The 16823-nt window shown below is 54.4% G+C and overlaps 2 protein-coding genes across 8 annotated transcripts; one reads left to right on the top strand and one right to left on the bottom strand.

Annotated features, from left to right (window-relative positions):
- The first annotated feature begins 284 nt into the window (after positions 1-284).
- On the top strand, positions 285-8349 carry TOMT (transmembrane O-methyltransferase). Its single transcript, XM_072993376.2, has 4 exons — positions 285-2349; positions 3477-3774; positions 5250-5446; positions 7016-8349. The coding sequence occupies exons 2-4, from the start codon at positions 3513-3515 to the stop codon at positions 7334-7336; spliced, it is 780 nt and encodes a 259-aa protein (XP_072849477.2). The 5' UTR covers positions 285-2349; positions 3477-3512; the 3' UTR covers positions 7337-8349.
- A 1127-nt stretch (positions 8350-9476) lies between these two features.
- ANAPC15 (anaphase promoting complex subunit 15) lies at positions 9477-14576 on the bottom strand. Of its 7 annotated transcripts, none has more exons than XM_020791962.3 (5): positions 14141-14576; positions 12309-12430; positions 10614-10673; positions 10336-10476; positions 9477-9930 (listed from the first exon to the last, which is right to left on the bottom strand). In XM_020791962.3, the coding sequence occupies exons 2-5, from the start codon at positions 12426-12428 to the stop codon at positions 9883-9885; spliced, it is 369 nt and encodes a 122-aa protein (XP_020647621.2). In that variant the 5' UTR covers positions 12429-12430; positions 14141-14576; the 3' UTR covers positions 9477-9882. The 7 variants fall into 7 exon arrangements, with proteins under 7 accessions (XP_020647621.2, XP_020647624.1, XP_078246697.1 ...); XM_020791965.3 differs by having other exon boundaries at positions 12309-12434; positions 14141-14572; XM_078390571.1 differs by having other exon boundaries at positions 10336-10473; positions 14141-14497.
- Positions 14577-16823: the final 2247 nt, after the last annotated feature.

Below are 16823 nucleotides of genomic sequence, written 5' to 3'. Positions count from 1 at the left end.
TACCGTTGGTGTTTGGGTGGAGGAGAGGCACCCACCTCACCCTTTCTGAAGCTGGATTGGACCCTTTGTGACTGAAACAAGCCCCCCCCCCCGTCCTTGGTGGGACCCTGGAGAAGAAGGTGCCTCACGGACACGGCCAGGTTGAGGAGGGCTGTTCGAAGGCACAAAGGTCCCGTTCCTTTTGTCTGCTTTGTCTGGAAGGAACGAATGCTACAGGAAACCTTGCATTGGGGGAAGAGGGCTTAGGGTGAAGGAAATTAGCAGTGACTTTTAGCATTTGAATTGTGCCTTGGTATCCCGAGACTATTTCATTGTTCTTTAGCAGAAGTGTTTGATATAATTAAAAGAAAAAGAAAAGAAGATCTGTTTGTATAATAGGGGGTGGGGAGGGGGTGGAAGCAGATCAAGTATGGCCAACATTCACCAGAGGAAGATTTCCAGGGGGGGGGGGCCCAGGACTTTAACAGAAGGGAGTTATGGCCACCAGCACTTCCTGGGATCCCTGTCCGCTGATCTCAGGCGTGCGCTGGGTGCCATGAAATTAAAACTCATAGGGCCAGGACTCTCTGGATTCACAGGGGCACGGCCCTCATTTTGCCCCTCTCCTCCGGCTTTCCCAGGCCCTTTGAGTTTCACTGTGACCCTCACAGAAGGCGGAGGGAGGACTGATTTCTGCAGCATCAATATATTATTGTGAGCTATCTCAGCTGTGCAGCAAAATTGTTTGGAGCTCATTCTTGAACAGGACATTCGGACCCATTAGCTTGGCAAAAGACCCGCTCCCGGTAGGCATAAGTCCGGCTAGAACTGGTTTGTTGGTCTGGATCAGGGCCGCTGGTGGTTATGTGGGGCTGCCCTTGGGAATGTGGGTAAGAAGACTGCCGTGTCAAGCGCTGGCATTTCAAAAAGGCTTACGATCCCAATGAACGCATGTGGGGAGGCAGCTGAAAAAAAAGAGAAGGAAATGAGGTCGTTTTCCCAAGAGAGGATGGTGATCTCGGAACAGCAGGGAGGGCTGCCATTCAACAGGTGAGGCTCCTTTCCTTGTACTGCTCTCCCTAAGGGATGAGGACTGCAATTCCCATCATTCCCTGCCATTGTTTAGGCTACCTAAGGATGATGGGAGTTGCAGATGGGAGTTAAGGTAGTATATTGGCGGCTCTCCTTGACCTCTGCTTGTCCTAGGGGACGGGGCGCCCCCTGCCAGGCTGGTGCCTACCCTGAGCTTGCTCAATCCTGTCCATACCTGAAGAACACCAGAAGAGAGAGCCTTCCCCCCACCTCCGAGAGAGGCGCCTGTTTGGGGGAAACAAAAGGAACAGAATCAGTCACAGCAAAATCCAATAATTTCCAATGGGTTTCCAATTATGGTAGAATTTGAATCAAAAAGGTCTCATTCAAGAGCATGGCAATAGAAAGCTCTCCTTCTTTCCTTCCTTCCTTTGCATTTATTTGATTCGCAGTTTGACTTTTTTTCCTTTCATGACCCAAGGTGGCTTACAATAGGAACTTTGAAAAAAAAAGTGCAGCTAAAACACAATAAGCAGCTGTATTAAAATTATAGTGAATAGATTATCAGGCTAAAACAAGCATCTGCTGGATACTGTTTGAAAACATTTGCCTGTCCCTCCTCTGTTGGCCAGTGGCTGAGAAGTCTTAAGCGTGACGTATAACTATTGAAACCATCTTAAAACAATTTAAAACGATTGAGACTTCAAAACAATGCCGCAACCTGTAAAGAGCCATTTCCGTTTCTGTGGCTGCTGCCCCTTCTTTGCAGTTTTATCTTCCCAAGAAGGATCCTGCAAGGTGGTCGCGTTCTTTCTGCACCCTCCTGGGTCACCGTCTCCCCTCCGGTTTTCCTCTCCTTCCTCTGCTCATTCGCGAACCATATTGTGTAGGTACCAGGTTTTGCATGAACTCTCGGGAAGCTCTGGCCGTAGCCGCTGACCCCGACCCCCCCTCCTTTGCAGATGATCAGCAGCACTTCGGCTCCTGGCCAACCTCCCTCCCCCCCACCCCCAGTACACAACACTTGGGAAATCTTGCAGACGGTGAAGGGCTGGAAGAGTGGGTTTCCTTTCCTCCTCTTCTTCTTAAGCCCAAAGAGGAAGGTGCTGAGTAGTAACCTGGGGTGGGGATGACACCCAAGGATGACATTTATCTTTATCAGCAGCTCCATCTCATTGGCAAGGAATGGTTCATTGAGAATGCAGAGAGCCACGTCTTGATGGTTCCTCTGAGCCCCTCCAGGGACGGGGGCCCCAAGTGAAGACGTGGCTCCTTGTTCTGAAGGGGAGCGCCTTCCGCCTTTCCACCTGCTCCGGGAGGACAAGCAGGTGCAAGCAGGTAAGCCAAGAGGGAGCTCGGGTGGCACATCAATCATTCATACGGAGAGACAGGAGGCCTGCCTCGGCGCCCCCCCCCGTGTGTGTCGCTGCCCAGGGGAGCGTGGAGGGTCTCTGCACGGGTGCCTCCAGGCAGGAGGTGAGCCAGAGCCTCTGCGCGACTCGGGCAGACCGGGAGAACTTTGCTGGTGCTCCACGCCTAGGCAGAGGGGCCGTATCAACCGGAGGCGCAAGAGAAAGCCTGCAAGGCTGATCTGGGCAGGTCCAGGTAAGGCCAAGCGCACCCACTGCACCGCCAGGGCCAAATCCTCATGGGGGGGGTGGCCGCTCAGCAGGTAACAGTTCCTCCCCAAAACTGGAAGGGGCAGCTGGCCCTTGTCTCCACCAGCAGGTTTCAAGGGTCAGGAGAACCATCTGGGTTTGCCCAGGTTGTGGTGAGCTCTCTGCCCTCTGATGTGGGGGGTGGCTTACTCACCATCCTTGTGAGGCTAGTCCTCACTGTGACCCTGTCCAGCTGGACTCAGGGTTGGGGAGGGGGGGCAGTGTGTGAGGGCCCCCGTGTGTCTCCTTCCCTTGCCTCACCTCAGGCTGCCTCCCTCTCAACCCACTTTTGCAATTGACTCACCAACGCAGAAAGGCGTTGATGCCTTCAAGGCTCTGGGATGTGGCGTCCTGACACAGCCAAACCCTCCAGTCCACACAAAGCCTCGCAGGGCGGCGGTGCAGGCAAAAAGAGGAGAACCAGGGACCCCACCCACCCACCACCCACCCTGACCTCCTCGGAAGAAAGGTGAGCTGCTAATCGGAACAGCAGCAGCTTATAGCAACCTCTTGGCATTCACGGGCATCTGTTTGTAACACAGAAAAACGTCTCCAGACATTACGGAAGCGTCTGGAAGATGCTTACTGGCCCCGCTGGTTGTTGACATTGGCCAGACTTTGGACAGTCACAGCAGAGGCATAAATAGAACAGACACGGCCTTTCCACCCTTCAGAGATCTGTGGCCAGGACAGAGTCTCGCTGAAGTCCACGGGTCTCCTGCCTTGGCAAACCAGTGGGATTGCAGCCTAGAGCAGAGGCCAGCCAACTGAGCCCCCCCAAACCCGCAAAATTTGTGTCCCTCACAGGTCTGAGAACTTGGGGCCGTGCCCTTGCGCCCAGTCATGGTCTCCCCAGCTCTTGCGCTGGCTTTCATCCCCTTCGTGGTCACCCTTCTCATCCGCTACCGCCACTACTTCCTGCTCTTTTACCGAGCGGTGGTGGTCCGACGGCTGCGGGACTACCTGACCGGCATCCCCAAGGAAGAGAGAGCCTTCCAGTATGTCTTGACCCACGCCATCCCCGGGGACCCCCAGCAAATCCTGGAGACGTTTGACCAATGGAGCCGTCACTGCGAGTATCTCAGCAACTTGGGACCTCAAAAAGGTGTGAGGATCCAGGCCTGGAGATTCAGTGAAGGTTCCTTCCTTCCTTCCTTCCTTCCTTCCTTCCTTCCTTCCTTCCTTCCTTCCTTCCTTCCTTCCTTCCTTCCTTCCTTCCTTCCTTCCTTCCTTCCTTCCTTCCTTCCTTCCTTCCTTCCTTCCTTCCTTCAGACCTGAAAGGAATCAAGGTAAGAGGACTGCAATGTTTGGTAAAATCGGGGTCATATGACAACCCAGAGCCAGAGGAAATGAAACTTGAGCAGCCAGCAGGTGGCAAAATGTGCTCAGCAGCTGGTGCAGTGGCACCCTTCCCACTACGACTCCCATCCTTCACTGCTTGGCCCACAATACCCGCAATGAGCTTTTCTGTGGTGCCTGAGCCGTTTGTGAAGGGCCCGATGGCAGGAGCAGCCAGGCGGTGCACGGCCGCCCCCAGGCCTTTGGCACAAAAGACCCTCCCGTGTGGTTCTGCGGGTGCACCCCTCCTTGCCTTTGCTCCAAAGGGTGCAATAAGCCTCCGCCAGGGCCTTTCTCTGCCTCTTCCCTCGGCCCCTGAATTCTGGGTGTGCCAAGACAGCACACGTGCAACACCTTTGCACCGAGCTGGTGAGACCAGGTGCCGGCTGGGGATGGGCGAAGGGGGCGGCCAGCCTTTGAAGCCACATTTCCTTATGCCCCTGCGGTGCTCACCCTGAGGTGGGTCCCTTTGCCCAGAGAAACCGAGGCCGTCCGGGAGCCGTTCTGCGCCGCTCAGTCCAGGGCGCCCGCTTGCATTCTGCCGCCAGAGACGGCCAGTTTGTAGGCTCTACTTTCTTACACTGGGAAGGAATCAGTCCTGAATCCTTTGTGATCTTTCCCAATCTGGAGAATTTACAAAAGGTAAATGAAGCAGAGCCCCCTTGGGGGGGGGGCATGCTCTAAAGTAGTTGGCAGGACTTCTCAGGGTGCCATCAAAACCTAAAGACAAGCTTTTGCAGCAGTTTAAATCTAGTCCAGATCCCTCTTTCTGCTTGACTCCTGCACATGGCTTCCCACAAGCACCTCCAGAGGATGAGGCCCAGGGAAGACTGTCTCCCCCCCCCCACACCCTCATGTGAAAAAGAGAAGATAGTTATACAGTACTTGGTGATGGTGGGCATTTCTATGACATTTCATATTTTCTTTGCAACCTATGCATTTTAACCCATAAGCAAATTCAAACATGTTTGTGAGTAGCCTGGCCTTTCCTCATCAGATTCCTCATGAGATTACTGGCCTTTCCTCATCAGATTACTCATAAACAGGTTCAAACCCACCCATAAACTCAAACATACATTGCAGGGAAAAAAACATGACATGTCATAGAAATCGTCCCCCTAGATGGGGGAGAGCAGAGGCACACAATCAGCCACGGAAGTATGCCTGCAGCTGCCTTCTCCTCCAAGGGTCGTCCCCGTTCAAGCCTGTTTTTGTCTCACTGAAATGCGAATGTGTTCCCAGGGAAGATCTTAGAGCGGCTGATCTATGAGAAGGCCCCCCTCACAGTCTTGGAGCTGGGCACCTACTGTGGCTACACCACCATCCTGATCGCCCAGTCGCTCCCGCTGGGAGCCCGCCTGTACACCGTCGAGAAGGATGCCCGCAAAGCATCGGTGGCTGAAAAAGTCATCCGCCTGGCTGGCTTCGACGACGATACGGTGAGTGGCCTTGGATGTTGCCGCACTCCTTTCCCCACCCCACCCCCGCATGGCTCTGGGTGCCAAGAGGCCAGGCTGTCCAGGGCTGAATGGAGCCCTCAGAAAGAACAGCGACCCCCCCCCCAAAAAAAACCAAGAGAAAACACGGTGGGTGGCCATGATGGAGACGTAGAAAACGATGCAGGGGATGGATATAAAGTGGAGAGAGGGAAGTTCTTTCCCCTCTCACGCAAGGTCAGAACCAAGGGACCTCCACTCCAATGGAGGGTTGGGAGAGGGAGAATGGGCCAAAGAAAAGAGAGTGTGGTTAGTCTGTGGAACTCCTTGCCACAGGACGTGGGGGTGGCCTCTGGCATCTAGAGGCCTTTCAAAGGGGATGGGACAGATGTCTGGAGGAAAAGTCCATCGCGGGTGACAACCCCATACATTGAGGGATTAGGACTTTAACGTGGCTGCCCCGTGGTTCAAAAACGGCTTGTTCAGGAACTCTCCTCAAGACGTTGCAGAGTCACAGGGGGTTCCAGGACAGGCCCAGCTGCCTTGCAACGCGGCAAATCTCCTCGGCGGAGAGGACAGAGGGTCCTGGCCCTTTCAGGAGGACTCCCTTGCCTGCTGATGAGGTCAGGATGTGTGGAGGCTGGAGGTTGAAACTCTGCCTTCGTGGGTGGAGATCCTCTGCCCGGTGGCCAAGGGACCACGCCGAAGAGCCCCCCCCACCTTCTGGGGCACCCTAGGAAGAGGCAGGTCACCCCCAAGTATCAGATGCAGGAGCAGAGGATGGGAAGACGGCCGCTGATAGCCTGGGGGTTTGTGATCCAGGCAGTCGCTTCTCCAAGCTCTGCACAGATTAGAGACGAGCCACATCACCTGACTGGCACCATCTCTGCACCCGGTGACTGAGCCTGAGGTCTAATCCCCTCAGAGCCTCCTCAATCCAATTTCAAGGTCATCGAGGGAAGGTGAGGAATAAGGCAGGGTTCACGGAGGGCACGGCCGGATCGTGGACGCAGAGGCAGAGATGAACCGCTCGCCACGCCCTTTGGGAGCAAGAAGGTCGAAGCGGCCACCCGAGGCACCACGCCCCTTGGCCACCTGGGCGCTTGAGGGTCCCAATCTGCCGGGTGGAGGGTCTCGGCTACTTCTTCTGACAATTCTGCAAGCAGCCATGGAGTTGGGGGAGGGGAGAGGCCAAAGCTGAAAGGCTCCCTTTCTCTGGCTGCTTCTCCGCAGAGGGTGGGAGAGGAGCCCAGGGATGGTCCCGGCGAGGAGGTGCAAACAATCCAGGCCCCCCACACTCCATCCGCCCTGAACCGCTGGCTGCCTTCTCACTATCCCTTGTGCAGGAAAACACAGCAGTCTGTGACAGCAGCCCGAGGAGCGGTCCCCAGGTGGGCCTTTTTGCTCCCGTTGCTTCCACGTAGACCTCCCCCCATGTCGTCCTGCTTCTGGACGTCTGGGTCCCTCTTTAAGGTGGGAAGGCTGTCTGGAGTTCTTCTTCAGGCCACTCTGGACAAGGAGGACCAGCTCCCTCTCTGACGACTTCCTCTCTCCGTTCCCCACGCTGGGCAGGTGGAGCTGATTGTGGGCCACTCGGAGGAAGTCATTCCCCAGCTCAAAGACAAGTACGGGCTGCCCCGGGTGGACCTCGTCTTCATGGACCACTGGAAGAGCTGCTATTTGAGGGACCTGCAGCTGCTGGAGGCCCACGACCTTCTCCCTGAAGGCGCCACCATCCTGGCCGACAACATCATCTTCCCCGGGGCCCCCCACTTCCTGCAGTACGCCAAGGCCTGCAGCAAGTACAAGTGGAGAATTCATCGGACCAGCCTGCAGTACTTCCGGGCCATTCCCGATGGGATGGCTCAGCTCACCTACACCGGTCCGCAGTGACAGGAGGTGTTGACAAAGGGCTCCTGCCACGTGTGCAAGACATGCGGCCATAAATGGTCACAAGAGCACTCTGCTGGCACACACGCGCATTTCAACGGTCTAGAAAGCCAGACAAAGAGCCTCGTGGCGCAGTGGTTAAAACGCTGTACTGCAGCTAAAACTGTGCTCACGACCTGGGGTTCAAATCCCAGGTAGGCGGCTCAAGGTTGACTCAGCCTTCCATCCTTCCGAGGTCGGTAAAATGAGTACCCAGCTTGCTGGGGGGGCAATGTGTAGCCTGCATAATTAAATTGTAAACCGCCCGGAGAGTGCTTGTAGCGCTATGGGGCGGTATATAAGTCCAATAAATAAATAAATAAATAAATAAAGACAGCTTTACTGTGTACAGCAGATAACCGGTTGGCAGTCCGGACAATGTTATTTTAACTTAGCATTTCCCATGTATTTCTCAATTCATAGTTTCTAGTAGTGGTGAAGGGTTTGGAGGGATACAAGGACACCATGCAGATCTGCCCGTTCCTTTCTGGAAGCTGTTTTTAAAGAAAAGTTGTCTCACGATTTAAAAAAAAAGGAGGGGGAAAAAGTGGGCTTCTTCTATACCACCTCATAGTGCCTAAAGCATCCTTTGGACAGTTTTCAATTTAATTATGCAAACCACACTTTGCCCCGCCAGCAAGCTGGGCACTCATTTTATTGACTTCAGAAAGATGGAAGGCTGAGTCAACCTTGAGCCAGCTATCTGAGCAGGTTGTGAGCAGAGTTTTGATGGCAGTACTGCAGTTTAATCACCACTACATTTTTGGAACTGACCAACCGAGCTGTTTGGATGCTCTAGCTAATTTATAGTGGTTTGATTCTTCATTGTCCACATGGGAAGAAATGATTCTTAGATTAGCACTGATGCAGTAGAAGAATTTATAGCGCAAGGCTTGGTTTTAAAGCAAGGTGAAGCTTTGTGGTTGTCTTTTGAAATAATATCTGTATGACAACATAAATTAAAACCAGCTGCCTGACTTTTGTCCATGTCTTCTTCCGCTGTAAGCAACATGTTAGGGACTCGGCAACCGGAGCAGGCAAATTCTCTGCATCTGGATTGCCAAAGGTTGGAACTTATCTATCGCTTTGCTCACAGTTCCAGGAACTGGGCAGGATTCACCTCTAAATCCCAGGAATTTCTTTCCCACTAACCCTGACATGAGACGTCATGTTCCCCCCCCCCCTTTCCACTCACAGCTAAGGTATAGTTCAGACTCTTTGAATTGCTCATTAGACTTTGACCTTTATTCTTGGTGAGAAGGTAGATTAGGATAACCATTGTTTTGACTTTTTTTTTTTCCAATCACACACAGTGTGAACACGGGCCACTGGCGCTGGCTGAGCCAGCCGGGCATCCTCCTCCAAACACCCAGCCGTTGGTTTTGGTCTCTCCACCATTAGCGTAGCTGTCATGTCGGTCAACTGCTACAGGCATGAAAACCATGGGGCTGTGGGTGTTGGTCTCCTTGCTGAATGATTCCCAGTCTAGGCTCCAATGTGTGTGTGTGTGTGTGGGGGGGGGGGGTTGGTAGAAGTGAGGTCTGAAAAATTGTTGTAAGCCGCCCAGAGACCTTTGGGTAGTGTGGGCAGCATAAAAGTTAAATAAATAAACAAAAAAATCAAAAGTACCCACCACGTAAAAGCATCTGAAGAAACAGTATTTTTTTTTAAAAAAGGTGGTGTGTGTGTATGCAATTCTGTGTTTCTCAGAAAGGGGCGGAACAGCCACACCAAGCAAGAATGTGCAAGCGAGTTTGCAAGGATGATGGAATGTGGGTCTCTTCCTCTCTCTCTTCTCTGGAGACCCACCAACCGGCATCTCTTCCCCGCCCTCTTTCGGGTATTTTGTCCCTGGCTATTTATGATCCAGAAGTGACGCCATGGCCCAGGGCAGCTACTGATCAGAGCAGGCCTGTCCCCTCCCCTCTTGCCCTCACAAGGGGCCAGCTCTCCTGGGGAGTTCTCCTTGCCCCTGGCTCTCCAGTTTGAAGATAATAACCCTCCGGTCCTGAGTGCGGTCCTGAGTACGGAACGTGGCCACAAGGTGTGCAGTAAAGCCCACATGGCCGTTTTGAACCTCAGATCACAATAAAAGAAACACCAGTCGGGTACAAACTGTGTTTATTATTGACAAAACAGTTTCCACTGAGAGTGAAACACACACACAAACACATACAGACAGCCAAGACAGACAGACAGACAGACTGAAAGAAAGGCTGCTTTTCTGGCAAAAAGCAGTTGCAAAACCAAACCCGATTTCCATTCCTCGTGGCTTTTTCGCTGGCCCCAGACCGTTCAGTGGCACAACTGCTGTAAGTCTGGCCACTGGAGCAGGGCATACACAGTACAGGTGATGGCACACAAGCAGCCTCCTTGGCAGCCAAGATCCAGGACGGCAGGCTGGCACCCACCAAATGAACCCCAGGGTTGGGGTGGGGGGAGGCGCCTCCCCTCCTTCCTTCCCCACCGGGACCCCCAAAGGCCAACGTGGGCTCCGTCTGCTGCAGAGTCTATATCATCCACTGGTCCTGGTCTTGCTCAGCACCTTCCATATCCACCTTGGAAGACAAGAGAGAGAGAACAGAAGAGGAGTGAGAAGAAGACCCGGACGGGATTCTCGCTGCTGTGAAGGAAAGGGTCGTTTGGGGGAGACGAGAAGCCGGCCCTGGATAACACGCCCTGCCCGTTCTGCTCCAAGAAGGGAGGGAGGCCCATCATCCTCTGGACCACCCTAACTGCCTTTACTCAAGTGCAAGTCCCGCTGTGCCAGGGAACTGGGGAGAGGTCTGGAGATGCTGCTGCCTTAGCCCCCCCCATCCCAAAGGAGCTGTGCAGCCTTATTTGGATTTGCTGGTGTTTGGATAGAAGGACCCTCCTCTGTCCCCCTGAGAAGCGTATGGAGGGGGAGGAGAGGAGGGGACAAAGAGCCAGCGCTCCCCCCCCCTGCTCCTCGCGCCACGAACCTCGTTGATCTCGCCGTCATCAGGAGACTCATTATAGTCATTCATCTCATCCATGTCCTGCATGTCCTCATCATCTTCAGAATCCTCCTCGCTGTCCTCATCGTCTTCATCATCTTCCTCTTCCTCCTCATCATAAGTCTGCTAAGGCAAACCACAGATGCAGCGGTCACCTCCTTTTCCCCTGTGCCCCACCTTGGGTGTGTGTGTGGGGGTCCAGTCCCAGAAACCCACGGCCGCCGGCCAAAGAGGCGGCGAGGGGAAATCGTGGCGGTCGTTACCTCGGAGGCAGGTTTCCCAATCGGGACCAGGTTGTTATCTTTCTCTGCGATGCTCTGCAGCTGTGATAAAACAGGAAGAAATTAAGCATCAGGACAAATAAGTCTTACTAAGAACATGTAGAAACGACAGGTAGATCAGGTAGAAAACACATGGATAGGCTCTTTCCTGGATCCCTCGTCTCCCGCTGAGGGGGAGCATGGAAAGAAACGATGCATCCATGATGAAGGCACAACACTCCTGTTCTAAGAGCAGCTTATCTTACCAAAGTGAAAACAGGCTGGAAACTGGCCGGAGAAGGGATGTGACCCCCCCAAGCCCCCCCCCCCCCCCCGCTCAGTGCATAACAGTTTCCCTTCTCCTGCAAGGAGTGGGTGGCTACTCCCAACCATTCCTTCCACGGAGAAGGCCTAGGGCAGATTTTAAAAAAACTCTGGATGCCCAGATCTCGGGAGCTCCCCCATGGCGGAAGGGCAGAGATAAACATCTGTGTGGTGTCAGGCCTCTGTAGGGATCATCATACCCGGGTGAACTCAAGCGGGCGTGTGCTTTCCAGCAGGCAAGAGCATCTGCAGTCTTTCCTCTTGCTTTCGGCCTGCATCCATCAGCCCAATAAACCTTCTTAAGGCACCAGTGGTTTTCTGTCTTCATCAGGACAAAAAGGACCGCCGTCTTTCAGGATTCTGGCTGGCCCCACCCCACCTGGTAGCCAAAAAGCTCACGGTGGGTGGGTGGGTGCAGATTATTTTTGTGAAGGCAGTAGCTCCACGAAATTAAAAGATGCCTGCTTCTTGGGAGGAAAGCGATGACAAACCTAGACAGCATCTTAAAAAGCAGAGACATCACCTTGCCAACAAAGGTCCGCATAGCCAAAGCTATGGTTTTTCCAGTAGTGATGTACGGAAGTGAGAGTTGGGCCATAAAGGCGGCTGGCCGCCGAAGAATGGATGCTTTTGAATTGTGGTGCTGGAGGAGGCTCTTGAGAGTCCCCTGGACTGCAAGGAGAACAAACCTATCAATTCTAAAGGAAATCAACCCTGAGTGCTCACCGGAAGGACAGATCCTGAAGCTGAGGCTCCAATACTTTGGCCATCTCATGAGAAGGCTCCCTGGAAAAGACCCTGATGTTGCGAAAGTGTGAAGGCAAGAGGAGAAGGGGACGACAGAGGACGAGGTGGCTGGACAGGGTCATAGAAGCGACCAACATGAATCTGACACAACTCCGGGAGGGAGTAGAAGATAGGAGAGCCTGGCGTGCTCTGGTCCATGGGGTCACGAAGAGTCGGACACGACTAAATGAACGAACGAGTAGCTCTGAAGTAAGAAATGAGACACTGTGGGCTGACCAATGATGACGGGGTGGGGTGGGGATTCCACAAGGCTCAGGGGCCAACGCCGTGGACCGGCCACAGGCCACGTCACCCGTCAGAACGGGAAGACCTGGACCTCTCGGAAGCAATTCAGGAGCACAATTCGCCTTTCTTATTAAGCTTTGATTTTTACCAACGTTGACCTAGGCGGCGGCGGTTGAGGAATCCGAAGGGAGAGACGCAGCCCATGTGTTCCCCATCCCTGAAGCTCAGGATTGTTCTCGGCAAAAAAAGAGAGTTCTTTTCTCACCTGATTTATCTCTGGCACAGAAACCCCGTCCTCCCGCTTGCTCCCCGAACACCCTCTCGGTCCCTTTCTCTGCTCACCCAGGCTTGATGCTGCTGCTCCTGTTGCTGAAGCTCGTTCTCATCCACGCAGGGCCGGTCCAGGTTAAACCACAGCGCCTCCGTGACTCGGGGGAAGAGGGAGGGAAAGAGCGTGGACATGTCTTGCTGGGGATGAGACGGAAACCTTCGATGGGTGAGGAGACCCGTACAACAGGAGGAGGAAGCCGTAGGAATCAGGACAGCCCTCCTCCAACCCCTTGCCTCCCCTCCACCCCCCCCCAACAAAAGGTCACACATGCATCAACCCCACATCACTGGCCACTCCATAGGGTGAATCAAGACTCACGAATCAATTGTCATTACGGGCCATCAAGTGCCTTTCAAATGACAACGGTACCCATAACGCCCAGGGTGGCCCACTGACGGATAGACCAGGAGACCTCAGGAGACCCGGGTTCCGATCTCCACTTACCCCTGGAAACCCACAGAGGAGGGTGGAACTTGCAAAACCATTCCCTAAAACATTCACATATCTTTGAAACTCTATGAAGTTCTGACTTGATGGAAGATGATACCCCCACATGAATGAGCAATCTCTCAAATGTGGTTTCTTGTAGGAAGTCAGTCCATCTTGTCTTTGGACTTCCTCTTCTCCTGATGCCTAAAACTTTTCCTAGCATTCTTTTTTTTCCCCAAGTAGGTCTTGCCTTCTCATGGTGTGTCCCAAGTAGAACAGCCTCCGTTTAGTCCTTTACCCTCCTAGACAAGAGTTCAAGCCTAAGTCTATCGGACACGCTGTAGATTCCAGGTTCAGCATCCACTTATCCCTCTTAGGATGTCCAAAGTATTTCCCTTCATCTATGAAGGGGAATTCACTCGCCTTTATAGAATCATCAATTCTATATAATCGAATCTGGCTTCCTGTCGTTTGAGCCCATGATGACGGTGTCCTGCCCTCTTGGGATGATCGAGGACAGATCCTGCCCCCTCCTCTGTTGGACTATCTTTCAAGTCTTTGAAGAGGGCTCTCCTGCCTCCTCTCGCCTCTCCCTCTCCTTTCCTCCAAGGCTAAGCAGGCCCACTTCTTTCAGTCCTTCCTCCTCAGGTGTGGTTTCCAGCCTCCCCCCCCCCCACGATCCTCCTGGCTGCCCTCCTTGAGCTTCTTCCAGCTTCTCCTCCTCCTCCTCCTCCTCGAAGTGGGGTGTCCAGAACGGGAGACAAGGCGCTCAAGGCGAGGCCTCCCCAGGCCCGAAGAGAGGAGGGGGGGGGGAAAAACGAGCCCCTCGCAGGAGGACCCGGAGAGACTGGGCTAAAACCTCCGCCCTGGCCCCACTCTCTTTTTCTCTTTCCTGCAGCCGCCGGGCAGGGGCAGGGCAGGGCAAGGGGGCAAGGGGGGGGTCCTTCCCTCCCTCCCTCCCTCCCTCCCACCGACCTGGGAGGGGGGGGATCGAGCCTCCCTCCGGCGCCTCCAAACGTCCTTCTACTTCCAGGCCGACAAAAGGACCCAGGAGGGGTCTGGGGAGCGGGTTGGGGGGGTTGTTCGGGTCTCTCTCTCTCTCTCCCCCCCCCAGGAGGGGCACCGTCCTCCCCCCCCCACCCGTCCCCCAAGCGCCCTCCAGGCTGAGGCGCGGACTACAAGCCCCATCATCCTCAGCTCGAGCCAGGGAGGGGGGGTCTGCCCTCCAACACTCCCCCGTGAGCGGAGGGGGGGAGTCTCTCGGAGGCTTTGGGGGGGCGCGCGAAGAGGCTCCCCTGGAGAACCTGGGGGGCCCTCGGGTGTTTCCCCCTCCCCCAAAGCAGAAAGGGACGGGAAGGGGGGGGTGAAAGGAGCAACAGCATCCGGGTCACCGGGGGGGGGGCGCGCCGCTCACCTGCCGGCCGCAAAACCAGGAGGGCGGGGGAGGGGAGGAAAGCGGTCCTGGGTTCGAATTCTCCGCCGCCCCGGAAGTCCAAAGGGGTCGCAAGCGGAAGTCGTCGCCCCCTGCCGGCGGACGGAGGATCTGCACCCTCGAGAGGCCCGAGGAAATGGGCCGGGAGCCACGACGGCTGGCATTAAAATGGAGCGGCTCCTTCTTGAGGGCGCCGCGTCGCGTTTCTTTCTCCTTGTTCCGTTCCGTTCCGTTCCGTTCCTTTGGAGTTTGCCTGATGGGCTTGCACAGAGACCAACACGGCCGTGTCTTCCGGCTCTACCATTTTGAGTCTATGGTCCTCTGACGTCAGTCGACCCTTTCCCCAGCTCGTTTTGCGCATGTGCGGGGCGGAGCGCCTGCGGCTCCCGCTCGCTTTTAAAGCCTCGGCAAAGGTTCTCCCCGCTCTCTTTCCCCCCCACCTCACGGAGGACGCCTGGCGCGCTTGCGCAGTTCATGCTGGGCCCGGAATGGAACTCCCAGGCAGCGGAGCAGCCACGAGGGGGCGCAGTTGCTGCTGCTTCTGAACCGGAATAAAGGAGGGGGGGAGGGGCGGGCAGGGAGAGGGTTGGGCTTTGTTTTGTTTTTCTGCAAACCGTTTTCGGAGAGGCGCGGGTGGGGGCGCCTTTCCTGCTGCCCCCCGGGACTGTGCGGGGGGGGAGCTGCTGACTGGGGCGTTTGCCGGCCCCCCTGCCCCCCCTTTGCCCTTAAGGGGCGGGGGGGAGAGAAGCGGGGCTGAGGGGCGGCACCCCCCACCCCCATCAGTGCCCCCCCCGCCTTGCACCGCCCTGGAGGGCCCGGCCCGGCTTTGCTGCCTTCCTCCCTTCAGGCATGCATGCATGCACCCATCCGTCCATGCATGCATGGCTCCATCTATGCAGGCAGGCGGGGAAAAGGTTGAGGAGCCTCCAGCCCGCGGCTGCCCGGACGCGGCGGCCTTCCTGCCCCGCCCGTGCCGTTTTGGCGAGCCTCCGGCCGGGCCGGGCGTCTTGCCCCCTCGCTGGCCAAGCAGCGGCCCCTCGGGAGGACCCCCCCCCCCGCCTGAAGCCCTGGAAGGCTCCGCGGCCAGAGAGATGGCTCGCTTTCGTCATCATGTGGCCGCGAGTTCCGCCGGCTGACGGAGCGCGGCGCCAGGGAGCGCTTCCCTTCGGAGCGCCGCTCGGGCTTCCTGCGGGGGGGGATGGGCAGCCGGTGGCGGGCCTGGTGACCTGACGCGGGGGATGCTCTCCGGGGGGGGGGGACCGGGACTCCCCCTTGGGAGGGTTTTTCAGCAAGAAGGGATCTTCTCCAAAAGGAAGAAGGCGCCGATGAGGCTGGTGGTGGGAAACCAGGTGGCCCTTCAGCGCAGCGTCTATCAGGTTGCTGGTTGGGAGAGAGAGAGAGAAAAAAAGGATGCAGAGTGAATCTCAAGAAAAGAACCATAAAACACGAGGCTGAAGTTAGCTTCTTATTCGGCCAGCTTCTTATTCAGAACATGTTGTATTTAAACTATTAAACCAAGTTGGATCACTCAAATATCAGTGTATTCATAATAAATCGTATCTCTAACACAAATTACAAAACTGTGTTACTTTCGAAAGCAGGAGAGACATCAGAGGACACAGAGAACCTGTGAAAAGAGCTTATATTTGACAAGGAAGAAGCGATCACGGGTTTAAGAGCCCTCCAACCTGATCCATCCAACATGGCATAACCTTCAAGGCCTGCTCAGTGCTTCATCTCTGGACACTAACCCACATTTTGGCTTGTTTCTCTCTCTCCCGCCCCCCCCCCCCGTCACCCTCCCCATTAATTTTTTTAAACATTTCAAATTGTCTTCTGTGAAGATCCGTCCATCTGGTGCCATGAGATCCTGATCCGTCTTACCCTTTGGGGCAGGGGAGGTTTCAGAAAATAATCTCTTTGACAAGTGTGCTACACGTGTGATACAATATACACTTTATTTGTTTATTTACAGTATTTATTTGCAGCAACAGGAAATACAAACATATTTGTTTGTTTGTATTCGCGAAGGCTTTCACGGCCGGGATCTAATGGTTGTTGTGGGTTTTTTGGGCTTCTTGACCGTGTTCTGAAAGTGGTTCTTACTAACGTTTCACCAGTCTCTGTGGCCATGGGCATCTTCAGAGGACAGCACTCTGTGCTCTGGGACCAGCATCTCTGAAGATGGCCATGGCCACAGAGACTGGTGAAACGTTAGGAAAAACCACCTTCAGAATACAGCCAAGAAGCCCAAAAAACCCACAACAACCACATTTGTTTGTTTGTTTGTTTGTTTGTTTGTTTGTTTATTTGATTTATATCCCACCCATCTGGTCTGGTCAACCACTCTATAGTCTATAACTCACCCAAAAAGAAATTTCTATCTTCCTTGGGTCCTTTTAAGGAGAAAGGCCTGGATAAAACATATTTTAAATAAATAAAAGTTAAGAGTTTTTCCCGACGGCCCATTCCCATTTGATATCCATATCCAAAAATCATTGCAACTGGATGCAAACAGGTCCATGCTATATTATTTTTGGCATCAGTTGCAATTGTTCCAGATTTATTTATGCAGATGCCACCCATCAGACATACATAACATGGGGGCTTCCATGTTCTGCTTGTTTCTCTCCCCCAATACCCAACCAACAGTAAACAGGCAGGT

This window comes from Pogona vitticeps, chromosome 3 (genome assembly GCF_051106095.1).
Source record: "Pogona vitticeps strain Pit_001003342236 chromosome 3, PviZW2.1, whole genome shotgun sequence".
Lineage (NCBI taxonomy): Eukaryota > Metazoa > Chordata > Lepidosauria > Squamata > Agamidae > Pogona > Pogona vitticeps.
The sequence above is the reverse complement of the archived record's forward strand: the minus strand, read 5'-3'. Positions and strand labels throughout refer to the sequence as shown.